This window comes from Scomber scombrus, chromosome 10 (genome assembly GCF_963691925.1).
Source record: "Scomber scombrus chromosome 10, fScoSco1.1, whole genome shotgun sequence".
Classification (NCBI taxonomy): domain Eukaryota; kingdom Metazoa; phylum Chordata; class Actinopteri; order Scombriformes; family Scombridae; genus Scomber; species Scomber scombrus.
Genome location: NC_084979.1, coordinates 24,428,697 through 24,446,669, shown reverse-complemented (window position 1 = coordinate 24,446,669; position 17,973 = coordinate 24,428,697). Strand labels below are relative to the sequence as shown.

At 39.0% G+C, this 17,973-nt stretch overlaps 2 protein-coding genes across 6 annotated transcripts; both read left to right on the top strand.

Annotated features, from left to right (window-relative positions):
• Positions 1-204: 204 nt before the first annotated feature.
• On the top strand, positions 205-9,554 carry LOC133987547 (zinc finger protein 91-like). The gene is made up of 8 exons (XM_062426941.1): positions 205-304; positions 430-470; positions 1,138-1,191; positions 1,298-1,365; positions 4,440-4,570; positions 4,699-4,810; positions 6,640-6,793; positions 7,078-9,554. The coding sequence occupies exons 6-8, from the start codon at positions 4,710-4,712 to the stop codon at positions 8,149-8,151; spliced, it is 1,329 nt and encodes a 442-aa protein (XP_062282925.1). The 5' UTR covers positions 205-304; positions 430-470; positions 1,138-1,191; positions 1,298-1,365; positions 4,440-4,570; positions 4,699-4,709; the 3' UTR covers positions 8,152-9,554.
• LOC133987548 (protein-serine O-palmitoleoyltransferase porcupine-like) lies at positions 3,695-17,090 on the top strand. Of its 5 annotated transcripts, XM_062426945.1 has the most exons (14): positions 12,723-12,858; positions 12,965-13,157; positions 13,292-13,335; positions 13,481-13,662; positions 13,785-13,915; positions 14,025-14,045; positions 14,295-14,309; positions 14,420-14,545; positions 14,648-14,748; positions 14,880-14,956; positions 15,056-15,119; positions 15,308-15,393; positions 16,611-16,721; positions 16,989-17,090. In XM_062426945.1, exons 1-14 carry the CDS (start codon positions 12,723-12,725, stop codon positions 17,088-17,090), a joined length of 1,389 nt encoding a protein of 462 aa, XP_062282929.1. The 5 variants fall into 5 exon arrangements, with proteins under 5 accessions (XP_062282931.1, XP_062282929.1, XP_062282930.1 ...); XM_062426947.1 differs by lacking the exons at positions 14,025-14,045; positions 14,295-14,309 and adding an exon at positions 3,695-3,718 and having other exon boundaries at positions 12,747-12,858; XM_062426946.1 differs by lacking the exon at positions 14,025-14,045.
• The last annotated feature ends 883 nt before the right edge of the window (positions 17,091-17,973 follow it).

Here is a 17,973-nt window from a genome sequence, read left to right as displayed (position 1 = left end):
GGCCTTATGCAACGGAATGAATATGGAGAACTGGAGCCTGTAAGAGGAACAGTTGTTCCCATTTCTGTGCCACAAGGGTCGGATGCCAAGCAATTGCAGAAAGCTGCTGAACAAAAACTGAAGACCATCAACAAAGATTTAAATGGTCGTCCCTGCTTACTGCTCTACCCTGACGGTACGGAGATAACCAATATTCCAGGAACAGAAATAACCTTCTCTCTGAAACAGTACAAAGAGACCGTGGGGAAGCATTATCAACGCATCACACTGTACATTTGTACAGCTGAAGATTTCCTTCCCTGTTGTAAGTTATTTTGAAATTAATTACAAACCAAGAAGAGCTTTCTAAATTGATTTGTTTGTCAAGAAACTTTGTCTGTTGTTCAGAGTGGTCTTAAATCCTCTTATGTCTGATCTTGTATTTCACAGCTCAGGAGACCACCTCAGAATCCGATTCAGCTGATACAGTAGTGAGTGTAACATTTGCTTGGTCTTACATTGCTTATATCGTAGGTTCTGTCTGGGAGTAAAAATGTTTCTAAATTTTATTGAATGTGCAGTATAGAATACTACAAATTGCTGGAGACATAGTATATTTTTATGAGGAAATATGTGCCAAAAAAGCATTTAATATTAAATATTGCAGTATCCTGGCCTACACATCATGTTCTACAAACTTAAGAAACAACAAAAACAATTTAGTTTAGTTCAGATACCTTCAAAATCACACCATAATAATTTGCCACACTGATATGTTGTTTTTTTCTTCCAGGAACCTGCCTTGCGCAGTGATGATGGAGAGTCATGCATTGATTCAGCAGCTCCGGTAATATGTGGCTCCCAAACATTATTGTTTGTTGTTCACATTTAGCCTCGTCTGAAAATATTGTCAGACAGTAAATATCTTACACTGCATAAAATAATGTGTCACACTGACCTAGAGATCCACATGTTTTGCGTACATTAGAATAGTGCCTTTCTTTCTAAATCGGCCCTCTGATAGCCTTAACTTTAAATACTTCCACTCACCTGTCCCAATCCATGTTATAGTTTGTGATAATTTTTCACATTGGTTCAGCCCTAGTTGTGTCTATCAAATTTGAAGTGCCACACTGATATATTGTTTTCTTCTTTCAGGTACCTGCCTTGACCAGTGATGATGGAAAGTCATGCATTGATTCAGCAGCTCCGGTAATATGTGGCTCCTTAACATTAGTGTTGTCACACGATTAATGTTCTACACTACATAAAATACTTCCACTCACCTGTCCTATCCCTGTTATGGTTTGTGATTCAGGTCTTACTTGCCAACTCAAAAGCGGGTCCAAGAACATCAGGAGGTGCCAAGAAAACTACGTACTATAGGTATTATACTTTCTTTTCCAACATTCAAGTATGGTTTTTATGGTGTTTCAAAGTGACAGCATGAGGGAAGAATTTATTGTGGATTCTGGCAGTGCTGGTCTTCATGGTGGATTTTTATTTTTTATAATCAAAACGAAAAATATCAAAATAATAACCAATCTTTTTTTTTTGCATTCAAGTACACGAGTTTTAGAGCACCTCATTATTTCAGTTTTTATTGAATTTACATTGTTCAATATGTCAATGAACGGTGATGTACTAAAGCACAGAAACAGTTGGAGATTGACTGGTTGTGTATATTTACAAAATAATATAATCAATAAGGAACACTAAAACAAAGAAAACAGAACAAAGAATAAGTAAACGTAATCATTCATCAATACCTGTGAGGCACATAATACTCTGCCTCTGGTTTACCAGATGGGCATTTGGATTGGTGAACAGGATGAATGGTGTGAGTGTTCCAGTATTGCTTGTATTCATCCAGTTTTTTATACAGGGCCCCCCAAGAAGCAGTATCATACCAGATTTGTGTGTTAATGGCTGCTACTGAAGAGATGCCTCTCCCTCAAGTCACTGACAGATCCATCCAAAATTGACTCCTAGATAGAGCACACAAAGTTTACTATGTCTGTGTATATTCACTCATTCATCCAGGTCATAGTTCAAAAGGTGTTGAGTCAGTAGCAACTGGATTTATAATCTATAAGTCCAGTTGCTACTGACGCAACACCTTTTGGAGATTTTACTATAATATACCTTGTCCCTTAAAAAGTCACAATGGTGGTTGACATGTGGTGTTTAAAAATGCACAGCAATATACATAGGTTTTGATTATAAAATACAAAGATTTAGGGTAAAGTAAAGCATAAATAAATTAAGAGAGACAAAAACCTTTGTTTACATAAATAGGCCACCAGCTTTAATCCAATGGTTAGATGTTGAAGTGCCATACACGTGGCTTTTGGCTCCTGCAAGCTCATCTGTATACTCTGATGTGTGTATTGTCCATGTGCTGCCGTTAGTCCATTTTCTGTGCCACAATCTGTGCCGAGGTGCTTTGGAAAAACTCCAAACTCACAAGGATCACTGTTTGACTTTCCACATTTGAGCCACATATTTTTTCTGGAGAAGCCATCAATACAGCCACTTATGGCAGTTGCAAAAGGTTTCAATTTGTCATACCCATCAACATGCCAGATTTCGTTTGGTCCCATTGAGTGATATGCTCTTCGGACAAATCTGCGTGTGGAGCGATTTTCTGTTCCACATGGATTCAGTTCTGTCTTTAGGCACATCACATCATGTCTTCTGACTATAAGAGAGTACTTCTGTTTCAGAGTCTGCCACATTGCTCTGTAGCCTAAAAGCTGGCCTGATCCTTTTAGCTCCTCAGAAATAGCTGCCTGCACAGTAGCAATTGGGAGTGTGGTTGGTCCTCCTGGTCAGGTCTGCATCTTGTAGTCTTCGTTTTAAATTGCTAAGACTGACTGATATGTTGTGCTTGGTTTTTAGTAAGTCCAAATATTATTTCATAGCTATGGCCCTTTGTGAAATACTTCTGGATAAGTTCATCCACCACTGTAGCTTCAGGACCTGAGGGGTAGAAAGGAGGACGCTATATTAGAGACTAAATGATGAATTGCATTTATATACTTCGAGAGGTACGCGAGAGGTGAATAAATAAGATTGGTTGTTTAAATTGACATGTGTGGGTGACTGTGGTAATAAGTGATTAGTGATAGAGAGAGATCAAACTAGACAAGGCACTCTTCTAAATGAATTGATCTAAAATGCCCTTATTTTAAAGTAGCACATTGCAAAACATTCAGAATTTTTGCATAGGACTGATTTCTTTTACACAGTTATTATAATTATCACCGAGGAAGAACATATTAACTTGATTATGAGATCATTTTTGCAGGGATCAGTACCAAACTAAGATGTTTTCTTAAGTCTGCATAGTATGTTTCGGCGAAGCAATTGCTGCAGCAACATTTTCTAGACTGTTAAAGCCTTCATTAAACCGAACTGCAAAACACAAGGTCTATACAAATCCTATATTCCTACAGCAAGCAATGCATACAGTCCCTTTTTTAATTTTACAACTGTTTACATTAACCTTGATTGCTTGCTACTAACTCTGTGGGCCTATTTAACATTTTAGTTCCCTGCTGAAAATATTGTTCATATGTTTCTAAAAAATATTTTTATGCCTCATGTGTTGTAAGTTTTCTCTCTGTGCTACCAAAAATAGTATCCAATATCAATATTTGAAATGTAGTTTTGATATTGTATTACATTCATTGCATTCAATATGCCTCTTGTTATGGATTTGACCACACGTGAAGTGGTATACTCTGACTGTCAGGAAAATATTTTTACCTTCATCTTGAAAGACTCATTTCTACTGCATGAGCCAAATTATATACCACCAGGACGGTGTGAAGGTTCACTCCACAAAATGGACAAAACATGACCTGATAAATGACAAAGCAAAGAGAGTAAAGTTTAGGATTTAATCTGATATTATGGTACTGCTTCTCATTCATTATGTTTATAGGAAATAAAGTAAGATTAGGTAGACAGATAGATAGTTAGACTAGGCTAAATTTGTTATTAAGCGGTTGTTTATAAAACTATGGAGCTGGGGTCTCATGCTTTATGGTAACCCTGGATTAGCGGAAGATCTCGCGAGCGTGACCATTTGTAACCCAAACCTTGATCTTACTATTGGCATAATAACGAGTGGGTTTTCGTGCCTTAATATTACCAGATCTTAACCACACACAATATGACGTAATTATTTCTTCACAATGATAAAACAAAGCCCACAATGAAGTAAAACACGTACCACGTATCTCGCGAGAGTTTCACATCTAGGGTTACCATGGAATGGCACGAGGATGCGCGCGCGTCTTGGCAACGGAAGTAGAGTTTAGTGTTGCAGATGAAAACTTCCTCACCCCTAAAAACACTGAATCCGGAGTGTTTTAAGGTGAAAAAATGTCTGCCTGCTGCGTGTCCGGCTGTAAAAATCGACACTCCTCAACCAGCAAACTCAAATTTTACAGAATACCATCCGGATCCAGACCGTTTCAGGCCAATCGGAGGCGTTTATGGGTGAAAATAATCAAAAGGGTGAACGGCGGCGCGGAGGAGCTCCATGGAAACGCTCGTGTCTGTGGCGCTCATTTCATATCAGGTAAGCTTCATTGTGACTCTAGTTTTCATGCAACCTGATGCATCTGCAAAAGTGGTCAGATTTAGTGGAAGATGTGATGTTTAAGTTGTCTGAAATATTTTTGTGTGTGTTTGTGTGTGTGTTTGCAGGAGAAGCGTCCATGGATCACGACAGTCCTGACTTTGTGCCTTCTGTGTTTGCATGCACCACCCCCAAAAAACAGAGCCCGAGCCCGAAGAAAAGAGTAAGAGGGAGAGAAATGTAAGTTCATTTAGCTAACTCGCAAGAACATACTGTAAACTGTTTGTTAAAGCGTTTTGTTGCAGGCTTGCAAACCTGCAACAACAAAACACAACAATAACTTACATTACTGTGTCATGCACATTCAACTTAATATCAACATATTATTTTTTACCTTAACCCTCCTGTTGCCCTCTGCTCAAATGTGATTTAAAATGTTTTTATATCAGAAATAAGGATTTATTTCATGCTATTGCCTGAAAATCACATGGATGCTTCCATACTAAAGCCCGACCAATACTGGATTTTAGGGGCCAATACCGATATTAGAAAGTAAAACATTTTTGATATCATATATTGGATATATATTTATATCATCGTATATCAGACAACATATGCACCGATACGATATATCTGTAAAAGGCCAATATTGTCCAATAATATTGGTTGACCAAGTCACTAAGTGGGTCTGGCTCCCTTGGAAGAACATTTTAAACATTTTTAAGTCAAATGCATCATTTTGGTGCACTCTGAGAGCAATTTAAGATTGTTAAATTTTTGTTTACAATAAAATTGTTTTAAACAATTTAGTTCTTTAGTAATTTAACTACAGGTTGTATAGGTATGAATGGTGATGACACACCCACAAAGCATGGGAATGAAATTTTACCAGTTCAGAAAAGTTCCAAACAAAACATCAAAAAAGACTAATGCCTATATTTCAGCTCTGGAACAAATAGAGCATTAATGATTATCCAAGCTCAAATACTTCATTACTTAGATACATATAAAATTCGACATTGTTTAAAGTTCACGTTGTGTTTCTTCAAATAACTAAACTACAAATTAGCGGCACAAATTACGCTATTGTGGGCCGCCATGCTCTATATAATTAATGGGAAAAGCTGATGGTTCCATACTATATTCTTTGCAAGTATAACCATTACTAATTTGTTCGTGATAATTTGTTCGTTACGCTTCATAAAACGGTCAGTTTTGACCCAGGAGGACAACAGTAGTGATTGAGTCTGCCATTCAAATATTTTATATGGTTTCAAAACTGTATCCTGACTAAACTTTGTGACATGTATCAGTTTGTGATAATCCATCAATATATATTCCACTGATGTTAAAATAATTAATAATTTCTGCTTTTTTTAACTAAAAAATGAGGCATTAGCTAATTTAAATGAGGCCTTTCTACTATAATTTGGTATGAATGAAGTTGGCTAAAAGGTCTAACACAGAATTGGGTGATAATTTACACTTTCTGCTTTATTAACAGTGAAAATTGTTTTCCGTTATAATCTAACCTTGCCCCTCGTCTTTTTGGCTGAGGAGGACTTTTGACTTCAAGACACAAAATTCAAGCTTCTCACGTAGAGCTGAAACGATGAGTTGGTTAATCTGTTTTTTGGGTCGACAGAAATAACTATTTAGATCATCAATTAATCGTTTCAGTGCCAAACATTATGTCGTTCCAGCTTCTCAGATATGCTGTTTTTGTTTGTCATACATGATAATAAACTTTATTTTTGGGTTTGGACTGTCACTGTCTCTCACATTGTATAGGAAAAGAACAGAGCTGGGTAAATTATTGTCATACATGAACATTGCTTCTGTTTATAAGCAGTGTGATTGTGTTTGTGTCATAACATGTGGTCAGTAAGCTTCAGCTGTTATTGGATAAATCATACAGTTCAGTTGCTTCATATTTTAAGGGCATTTTTACAGCCTGCAGCACTGTCACACTGAGTGCAAACTTGTCCTGATCCTCTTCGAGAAGTACCGTAATGTCACAGTTATTTATACTGTATGAAAATATATTTATTTTTACAATTTCTTCAAAGGTTTTACGGCCTTAAAAAAAGGCTCCGTCGATGTCAAACAGCCGACGTGGAAACAGAAGAAACTCCGTCTGAAGGTGGTACTTCTGAGGACCTCGACTCCTCAATGGGAAGTACAGAAGAAGTAGAGACACCATCAACCCCACCAGTTTCAAAGGTAGCAGCCATTACCTTTTTCTGCTTACATTCTGTTTTTTCCATAGAAAAACATAAAATCTATATATTTTACTTGGTGTAATTTAAGCATGATGATGAATTGAAGCATAAAGTTTAGTTTAGAGGATAGTATTTCAGTTTTTCTTTGTTGTAAGAAAGAGAACATGCCACATCTTTTGAGATATTTTTTCCCGCCATTTCTCATAAAGCAATTATTTACTTTATTAAATTTAACCACCCTTCTCTCTCTGTGTGTGTGTGTGTGTGTGTGTGTGTGATTTTTAGGAGAGAGAAACATCGACTACAGAAGCGAAGACTCTACAGTTAACACCCAGCCCAAAAAAGACATCACCTTCATTTAAACTACCGGCAGGCCTCCCAAAACTCTGCAATATGAACCCTTTTGTGCTCCTAAAACCTCTAATTATGCCACTGAGTGAGTATCAGTGTGAGCAGTGCAATGACAAGTTCACCAGTGTTTCACAGTTAACAGAACACAAACAGCAGCATGAAGAAGAAAAATCCGTTCCCTGTGAAATTTGTGGGACGAGCTTCTCGAGTCAGGCTCTTTTCACGGAGCACCAGTGCGTCCACGCAGAAAAACCGTCCTTTGCCTGCAACATGTGCCATCGAACTTTCTATTCCAATCACAACCTCAAGCGTCACAAACTGCTGCACGTCAGAGATGGCAGAAAGTGCAGCAAGTGCGGCGTGCTGTTCTGTCGACGTCACAACCACATACTTTTCGTGCCGCAGGCTGAGCCTACGACGGAGTCTGAGCAAGATTGTTCCATCGTTGAGACCGAAAATCTGATGCCAGAAAACGACGTGCTGGAGAAGGTTGAGCCGAGTCAGACGGATGACGTGGCTGATGATGCTCAGAGCTCCCAGACGGTTGCGACTACAACTACAACCACAACCTCTGAGCCTTTACCCAAGAACTATAAAACCTCCCCACCAGTCTTACCCACAAATATTTTAACAGAAGTCCCTTTCCCAATGTTGATAAAACCGTTCCGCTCCTCTTTGCCACTGCTGCAACGATCTACCTCATTTCAGTTTAAGCCGCCGGTGCCACCCGACTATCCCGCAGTGTTCATTCAGCCGCATCTCCCCCAACATCCAGAGCTCCCATACTCGCTGAGGGTCTTTTCACCGCAGTGCCTCACCTCAGCGTTACTCGAAGTTAAAAGAAACTACAAATACATCTGCAATAAAGAAGTGAAGGCGAAGGAGAAGGAGATGGTTCATGTGAAGGTGGAGCAGAGTGAGACACCGCTGATTTCTCCAGTTAAGCAGCGCAGCAGAGAGAAAGTCAAGAAGGAGAGAACGGCGTATGACCTGGAGATTGTGCTCTGATAGGAAACAATGAGGGAAGATTTTTCACTCTTAAAAAACAGAGGCTGTACTTTGTTTTAAGGGAATTTGACCTCACTGATGTTTCGCCTTTAACTACTACTTGTATCAAGACTTGTGCTTTGCCTCATTAAGCTATTTAAGCCCCTTATGTCAAACTCATTGGTGCGTTTGGACGATACTGGATCAACATGAGTTCATCAGATTTATTTGGGAGGACTTCAAACTGGTATTATATGCTGGGCTTTTACATCCAGCATGAAGTGGTTCTGTTTTTTGTTTTTTTTTAGTGTCCCTATATGAACTTTACTGTAAATGTTCTTCTATACTTCTTTTCTGTGTGTTCCTAACCTGGTTCTACACACTGTTATATTTTAAACATCACCGCATTAATTAATTTGAGCAACTGAACTCTAATGCTGCTATTTTTTCTTTACTTATAGACAGTTCTGTTGTTTAGATGCTGCCACGTCTTTACTCACTTGGTGGGGATGAAATGTGTTTGTCCACTGTGCTTTGATAAATATTGATAACACTGTTCTGCATGTTCACGATCTGTCTCTGGCCCCAGATCTCAAAAATCTGCGCACCCAGTGGCATTTCAACTGCAGGCTATATTCTGTACTTGGCAATTTGTGGAGTAATCAGTTTTGGCTCTGGTCCGTGGTGCTGTGAATTGCAAGAATATGAATATCATTATCTGGCATTATATCTGAGAACAATTGTCACTGAATTTAGTTCCCTCCCCCTCGACTACCTCATCTACCCAGAGCTATACGAACAATGTTTGTTGTTTTTATATTCTAGAAATATATCTAAATATATTATATATTCTTGATCTTCCACTTTATAAGCAGAAATAGCTGTTCCAGTATTTGGGATACACACTTTTTTCCCGCACCTAACCTGAACAGTAACTGAGCAAGACACTAGTTTCCCAAAAGCTGCAGGTCACACACAGACCCCCCCTGAGAAGTCAAACATGTTAAAGGTGCTTTATATCACCGTTACTGTACGCATCTTTGAAATCATATGTAAAAAAACGGTTAACGTAATCTTGTATATGTGTAATTTTTAAAACAAAAACTACTTTGTATCATTCAGTCAGTCAATTGAATGACAGTTTTAACGTCAAGTGTCTCCAAAATGTTTTCTTTGCCTCATGCCATGTTCACTGTGATAACGTCTGGGCATTGCAACCCTGTCATCAAAAACACCCGTAACTTGAAATTGAAATTGCAAAATGATAGTTTGGTGGCTGTGCTTCATTTGCTAAATAGATTCACTCGAATAGGCGCACTGGAGGTGGAGACAATCTGAAATGGACGTATTATCATTGCAAATTGCGACCACATCAGGCTGATTCTCACTTGGACGCAGAAAGAACAGATGAGAGAAATGAATTTTGTAACGTGTCTAAAATAAATAAAATGATTGTACTTTATTTCCTGCCGTTTTCTTGACCTAATGAATGTCAGGGAGGGGGTGAAACAGTGTTGTGGACAAACTGTCCATGGCCTGATGGTGGTACTGGAGGGATTTTTAAAATGACCCAAAAATGTCTCTCTGCTTTTCTTGGATCGGACTCTTTGTCATTGTGTCACATTGCATTGAAATGGCTGGTTTGTTCTGTGAGCTGCAGCAGAAAAAAAGCCCACAGGATGATAATAATATGCCTCCACGCCTTCTTTCACTGGGTCATTTTGTGTTTAGTTGTGGTTCTTAAAGGATACTTCTTAACTACTGCTTGAATTTGAAGTAAAACAAAATACAACTTATAAACCAGTTTATATAGTAACAGCTTTTATAGATACACACACACACATATATATATACATAATATTATAATATATTATTATATATAATATATATATAATATTATCATTTTACAACTTTTAGGTTGCCAGGTTTGGATAAATCTTGTGTTGGTGTTGTGTGAAGGTGTTTACCCTCCTCCAGGATAAACGGATGGTTTATGAGAAAGTTCACCTTTACACATTCATGACTCACTGACATTTATAACTGCATTTACACTTATTAGAAAGAAGGAAGTCCGTGAGCCTTAATTAATGCGTTTGTTAACATTTTGTAACTGCAGAATGTTTAATTTATTTTAAAAATTTAGGCCCATTAACCTTTATTATAGGGATTTTTCACAACCTGGCAACCCAAGGTACGCAAGATTCTTATTAATAGCTTATGTAGTAACTTATTCTAACCCTTTCATGCATGAATTATGATAACTGCAGTCAAGTGTTTTTATTTCTCTATAGGCATTAAAACATATTTCAACTTGATTTTCGTTTTCATTACATAACATTACATTATAATAACATAAGTCAACTGATTTACAACCAAAAGAAGGTTACTGCAGATGAAGTAGTAGTGTATGGGGTGACTCACTAGTCTCCACTGTGGTGGCTGAAGTGCAACTATGCCTTCAAAATACATGAATATATAAGAAAACAGCTTTTGGATAGCTGCCCACTGTAGAATAGAAAGCTTTATTGTCATTACATATGACATATAATGAGATTACAGGTGCCACTACATTTGTGCTTTGAAGGCAAATAAAAATATGACAACCAGATAAAAACATGACACATAAGCAACAAAAAAAGATGACATAGAATAAAAAGATGAGATGCAGCTATAATAGCATAATCTGGGGGCTATTGAACTTCTAGACCTTTTTAAAGATCCACTGCAGACATTTTAACCCTTACATACTGTTCAGGGTCAAATTTGACCCATTTTTACATTTGAGTGCATCATATACACATTTATTTTAGCCAGACCTTTCCTAATGTGACACACATTATAAAAAAATGGAAATAAAATGCATATTTTTTTTAATTTGTATGCAGCTGATACACATTTTAATATATGCAAATGTTCAAATTTCACCTGAGTTTATAATCAGCACTCAAACATGTTGTTGTATTCATCTTTTCTATAAAATGTTTACCTGTACCCTAAAATAGTGTTTGTGAATGTCTTTTTTCCATAAGATTAATCAAATATGTTTTAATGACTGATGGGGTATAGATGGGGGTAGAGACTATTTATGAGTCAGACTATGAACAGTATATAAGGGTTACGAGAATGGTACCTATATTTTCTGAATTATGTAGAACATAAAATTAAAAATAAATACAGCTTCTATATGCGTACCTATAGTAAAGATACACACTACAGTCATATTGCAAAGGAACAATATTTGCTTTTTCTTGCTGTTTATATTTTTCTGCATCTTCAATTTTCATGCAGGACTTTCTAAACCATAAAAACAATTAGATTTCAGCTCTAAAATCTGGATTTGAGAATAAAGAATTGTGGCAAAAAGAGAAAGGGAAAAAAAGTGGGTCAAGTGTATATTGGTTTTATTATTACTCATGCAGTCAGTGCATTCCTCTGCAACCCCTTGTACCACATCCCGGAGCCAGATGAGGGTTCACTGCCTGCCGTCTGACTCCATCTGCACGCTGTACACGTCTTATTGGTGGGGAGGCGGCGGGGAAATGCTGGTACCTTAATCTGATTGGTCATCTCTGCTGTCACTCAAAGCTAACAGCAGCCCTGATTGGTTAACGTCCCAGGATCCAGGCAGCTGATTGGTCAGTGCGTCTTCTCGTGGCTGCATAGATGACAGGCAAGTGGTGCTGATGCTGTGATGCTGTGACAATGGGAGTCATCCAGATAAGCATCATCTGGACCGAGTGCGCTTAAAACACAGCGGCAGCACACACGCTTTAACAAACTGCACTGTGATTAAAAAAGGGACGAGAAAGCAGCTGTGTAGAAACGCTCCAGAGGAAGCTCCAGCTGCTGCTCGGAAAAGGGGGTAAGTTTTCTCCTGACATGCCCGGGGCGTCCAGTTAGCTGTTGTGTTTTTTTGACGTGGGGGGCTGGGGGAACAGCTCTCAAGTACGTTGGTAAGTAGACCGTACATCCCGCTGGCGAGGTGAAGCAAGGTTAGCAGTCCTCACCAGCTTTTTTCTCGGATACATTCAGGGAGGCTTTGCTCCATGACATACTGTACTGTTCTATACAATGCGGAGGTTGTAAGACAGCTGCGAGTCAACTCATGCCCGTGGTCGACTGCATTGCGGAGAGCTACTGTAGAGAGCATGCCTTGCAGAATAGCATATGTCTAATATTCTTCTTACTACCCAGTAAATAAGTCTTCAATACAGCGGTTAGTAAGCTTAAATCTGCATGTTACTGCGCTGTGTTCTGAATGCTTTCTTTCTCACACATGGATTCAGTTTGATGCAATTGCTACCAAATGAAAGATATATGTATTTAAATACCAAAAACTAAAAAAGACAGTAAAAAAAAAAAAAGTCTGAGTCCTATTGCATGGGTATGCACAGATTTATAGTGAGTTGCATGCTGGGATTTGAAGTTTAGAGATGGTGGGTGTTTACTACTTGCAAGTTTGCATATGTGTGCATGACACACATGCAGTATGATGCACAGATATGTAGACACTAGTGATACAAATATTATGTTTTTGTTGCTATGACATTGCATGGTTTGGCGTCTCTGCTTTTTTTTTTTTTAATCTAGAGATGGGAGCGTTCAGCAGACAGAAGTTTTTCCAGGAGCTTGCTCATGGCTGCCTGCTGCCCACAGCTCAGCAGGGTCTGGAGCAGGTATGGCAGCTGCTGGTTATCTGCCTGCTGTGTCGACTCCTCTGGATGTTGGGTGAGAGTTTGGTTGTTTTTGCACCCTGTCAGTGTTGTTCACCCCTTGATACAGCCTGCGTCATCATCATAATCACCTCCTTTTTGTGTTTATCTTGCTCCGTCAGGCCTCCCCTCTTTTATCAAACACCTGGGCACGGTGGCCGGAGGTTTCTACACCCTCTACCTGTTTTTTGAGCTTCATATGATCTGGGTGGTGCTTCTCAGTTTACTCTGCTACCTCTTCCTCTTCCTTTGCCGCCACTCTACCATCCGAGGCACCTTCCTCTCCATCACTGTGCTCATATACCTGCTACTCGGGTAAGAGACAGCTGATACATGACAGCTCAGCAGCGTGTATCGAGTGCGTCTTTGAAGTGAATGCTTTTCAAAGTTTAATTTGCTGTGAACTACATAAAGAAAAAACTGAGACTATTCTTGTACATTTTCATCAGAGAGCTGCACATGATGGACACCACCATCTGGCACAAGATGAGAGGTAAGGCATGCATCTTTTCTTTAGGCAGCAATATTTGACACTTTTCTGCTAGATTTTAAAAAAAAAAACATTAATTGGGATTATTCTAGGTATTCATTTATAATCGGCTTCAGTTATGGTTTTATTTAGAAATCTGGTTGTCCAGGTTCACAGATGGTGGTTGCCATGAAAGCCATCTCTCTGGCCTTCGATTTGGACAGGGGTGTTGTGACCAGCGTACCCTCACCCATTGAGTTCATGGGCTATATTTACTTTGTGGGCACAGTCATCTTTGGTCCTTGGATCAGTTTCAACAGCTACAAAGAAGCTTTAGAAGGGCGTAAGCTGGTAAGTGTGACACAGTATCTCTTAAATATGGAAAAAGGTGGGGGTGAGGATTATTTAAAAGATTTATTCTGGGACTAGCTGCTAACTGTTCAAATCTTTGGTTCATTTTTTTTTCCTCTCAGAGCTTTTCTTGGCTTTTAAAAGTGTCTGTTAGCTGGGTGAAGAGCCAGATCTGCCTTGTTATTTCCAACTGTGTGGCTCCCTACCTCTTCCCTTATTTCATACCTGTTTATGGAGACAAGCTGCTACGAAGGTGAGCGGAAAATAGAGGTAAACAAATCTAAAATGCCTGTTTATTCTCTCGGCTCTGGATTGCAAATCATCACATATCTCTTTTCCTCTATTACCTGCTTCGTTCACAGCAAAAAGAGGAGGAAGATCAGGTATGTGCATGCTTATTTTTCTGTGTACCACTCATGTAACACCGTGTCCTGCATGCATGTACCCATATCACTCCCCCCTCTCAGGACACTCATCTCACCCTTTCATCAACCCAAAACCATTTCACCATCTTGAAAACCATGGCGAGATGTAGATCATCACATGACAAGTCAATAAATCATTTGTATCAATATCAATGTATCACTAACATGAACTCTTACAACTTCTTTCTTTATCCTGTTGCTGCTCAGAGGTACGATGGCAAAGTATGTCTTTAAGTGTTATTCAAATGTTAATAATACATTACATCAGATTTGACCTGAATATTGGAATATAATATCTGTCTGTTTTTCCTCTTTTAATGTCATTACATCAGGTGGTTGCTGGCGTATGAGAACACAATGTCTTTCCACTTCAGCAATTATTTTGTTGGTTACTTGAGCGAGACTACTACTACTTTGGCCGGGGCGGGCTTCACCGAGGAGAAAGAAAACCTCAAATGGTCAGAATTTCATATGCAACATTAACATCAAGACTATTTATTTCTTTTTTTTGTGCACAGTTTTTAAACAGGCTACCTCCTCCTTTACTTGTTGTTTTCCAGGGATATGACCGTATCCAAGCCGCTGAGTATAGAGTTTCCTCGGTCGATGGTGGAGGTGGTGACGTCATGGAATTTGCCGATGTCTCGCTTTCTGCACACCTGTGAGTTATAATGTTAGCTGGTGATTGCTTGATGGAAGCAGCTGTTTTCGCTTTTCCGTTCTCATTATAAATGGGATGATAATGGTTCATTGGAACAGACACTCAGGCAAGCCGATGCTCTCATTCCACAGATGTTTTTAAGAGCGCTCTCAAATTTGGGACGTTCTCCGCTGTCATGGTAACATACACAGCCAGTGCCCTTCTGCATGTGAGTACTTTGCTGGAAGTCTTACATAAGCAATCATACCTCCTAGTCTGATTTGTTATGCAAGTGCATTGTTTTGACTCTAACTCTTGTGTCTGGCAGGGTCTGAGTTTTCATCTGGGTGCTGTGCTGATATCTCTCGGGTTTATCACATACATAGAGCATGGTAAGAGGCTGCCTAATGTTGTCTCTTTTCCACATTAAAACCTTTCCATTTAGAGAAGGTGCTTAGCTTTGCAGTAATGATTAACTACACCTGCTGTTCACTGCAGTGCTGTAATTTACCTTGTATGGTTAAAAAGAAACCATTCCTCCAGCTTTATTTTAATGCTTTCGTCTGGTTTTGTGTTTCAGTGTTGCGGAAGAGGCTCGCGGCCATTTTTAATGCCTGTATACTGTCGAGGAAATGTCAGCCAAACTGCACTCACCAGCACAAAAGGGTAATAAGCACCTTTCTCTTCCTTCTCTTTCTTTAAAAAAAAAGAAATGTAAATGGCCTTTATTGCCTGTCATTTAAGATTATCAGTTTGTCCTTCAGGTTTGCATTAATAGTAATGGGGGAGTTTGACATTTTGGAAAATACACATTTTTGCATCCTTTCCAAGAGAAGATCGATAGTACTCTCTTGTCTGTAATCATTAGGTTGTTGTTTTTTTAACCTTCGACAAGAGCCAGGCTAGATGTTTCCTTCTGGTTCCAGTCTTTACGCTAAGCTAAGCTAAAAGTTTCTCCAGCGAGTGGTATTGATCGTCTTATTGAACTCAGCAAGAAAGTGAACTTTTTTCCAGATCTAACCCGTACTCATAGTTTTTACAGCTACACATAAAAAAGTTGTTTATGACTGTAATTTTCATTCCTGTTTAGATATAATTAATTTTAGGATTGCACCTTGTGTTCATGTACAAATAGAAATCCCAATTTCCACCACAGGATTGCATAGTTTTGTCTTTGTTTGAACATATTCTGCTCTCCCCCCTCAGCTATTTGATTTGTGCAAATGGCTATTGTACTGGCATTGCTGGCACTTCCTCCCAGAGCGGGAGGTGCTCAAAGGGGTCTTACCTAGTAGATATTCTGACCTAGTTATCATTCAGAAAAAATATGTTCTCTATTTTTATCCTGAATGTATGAAAACTAAACCCCTTAAAAATGTTCCCTTTTATTTAGCCTGTAATAAGAACACTCCTCAACAAGCCAAAGATCTGTCATATTAGAAAACACAAGAAATACTGTCACTGTTAAAAAGATATATTTAATGTAATACTAAAGTTATGTGGACGTCTTTTTAGGTTTTAATGCCAGAAAAAAACACATCCGCATCCGCTGCAGTTAAAATACAGCAGCCCCAACGGTCTGTCTTAGCTTTCAATTGATATACTTTGAGAGTTACTTGGCAAGATGCCCAGCAAAACCCCTTATGTTAGATTGGTTATACACATCAAGAGCAGCGGGTGGAGGGAATAATGACTCATGCCAGCAAAAAGCAGCCTGCATGGACTGTACAACATGGTGCTGATTGTTCACATCACAATATAGGGAACAATACATTTGAGAAACACACACAGAGATTACAATGAATATGTTATGGAGGAAACTGTCTTGTATCGTTGTTCCCACATGATGCAGTGTCTCTCTCCCTCCCTCTCTCTGTGTGCAGGGGATTTGGGTGTATATGATTAATATAGCATTCAGCGCTTTGGCAATACTCCACCTGACGTACCTGGGCTCTGTGTTCAACTCAAGTGTGGACTACATGGAGGAGGATGAGGTGAGGTCACAACCTGACTATATTTATACGCTCTGCACTCATAAAATGTACAGCACACTATCTGACATGCATGTGAATAAGTGAAATGTGATATAGGAATGTAACCGTAGCTGCTTGGTGTACGAGTAGTTTTGGATTCTAGGTTTTAAAATATGAATGCTAGTAAAATATTAATGCTTTTTATTGTAAAAATGTTCCCATAAAAGATATAAAAAAGCACATATTTGTGTCCCATTGAGCTTACATATTATGTACCGCCCCCTACAGGATGATATAACCCATCATACCATTCAAAAGTGGTCAGAGCTGAGCTGGACGAGCCACTGGGTCACGTTTGGATGCTGGATATTGTACCGCCTCATCCTCTAATTATAAGAGACAGAGGAAAAAAGTGAAAGAAGCAATAATGAGTGATGAAAGGCTGGTTCTCCACTTCTGCACTGTGACTCTTAACACGCATCAGACCGAAGAGAACAGAATCAACCTGTGTATAATAAACCAACATGCGGTGTTCGGGTTACGCTGCATGTTGGCTGGGTAATCTATTATTCTAACCTGCTGGGGACTAGTTTTGATATCCATGAAATGATAGCGTGACTCTCCCCCCCTCCCCCCTTCCCATCTCCTTTTCCCCCCGTATCGCATCCTTTTTATCTGAGCTGCAGTTGACAAGCCCTCATGTTGTGACAGCAGTTACCGATGTCTCACTGTGAGCCACAATCGATACCTATCAGCATGGTGGAGATTGGCTGCTCCTTTCTGTGGACACATGATAGAGCCCATTATCTAGGTTTCAGAGTCGACTGCGCCAGATGTCGTCCAGATGTGGTTTTTCCCTTCACCTCAAGTGTTTTAACAATCATATTTTTAGGTTTTAAAAGATGAGGCTGGTGATATTCTCTCTCTTTTTTTTAATAGCCAACAATTCACATGAAGAGACCAAAATCAGCCTGCCTGTGGCTTTGTTCCCTGAGCCAATACAACATAAATCTTAAAAAACAGATCATGAGTAATAAAAAAGGAAAAAGAGAAAGGCCAACCTCAGGCACTGTGGTTTTTAGCTAACTTAACTCAAATGGGAGTAAAAAGTGTATTTGGGTATTTTAGAAACTATTTTCAGCTGCTGATTTCTATGTAGGATTAACACAAAACAAACCAGGGAAGGAAACGTGTCTCCCAGTGCAACGGTGTGGCTCGTTCATGAGGATTTAATCTTTTTTTTGTACAACAATAGAGGTCTATCGCACACAGA

What these genes read in the sequence shown, in the direction of transcription:
- LOC133987547 (XM_062426941.1), top strand. Translation starts at nt 4,710, where the DNA reads ATGGATCACGACAGTCCTGACTTTGTGCCTTCTGTGTTTGCATGCACC. An exon ending in AGAGTAAGAGGGAGAGAAAT is followed by an intron (nt 4,811 to 6,639) that starts GTAAGTTCATTT and finishes ATTTCTTCAAAG; the next exon opens with GTTTTACGGCCTTAAAAAAA. An exon ending in CAACCCCACCAGTTTCAAAG is followed by an intron (nt 6,794 to 7,077) that starts GTAGCAGCCATT and finishes TGTGATTTTTAG; the next exon opens with GAGAGAGAAACATCGACTAC.
- LOC133987548 (XM_062426945.1), top strand. Translation starts at nt 12,723, where the DNA reads ATGGGAGCGTTCAGCAGACAGAAGTTTTTCCAGGAGCTTGCTCATGGC. An exon ending in CTTTAGAAGGGCGTAAGCTG is followed by an intron (nt 13,663 to 13,784) that starts GTAAGTGTGACA and finishes TTTTCCTCTCAG; the next exon opens with AGCTTTTCTTGGCTTTTAAA. An exon ending in GGAGACAAGCTGCTACGAAG is followed by an intron (nt 13,916 to 14,024) that starts GTGAGCGGAAAA and finishes CTTCGTTCACAG; the next exon opens with CAAAAAGAGGAGGAAGATCA.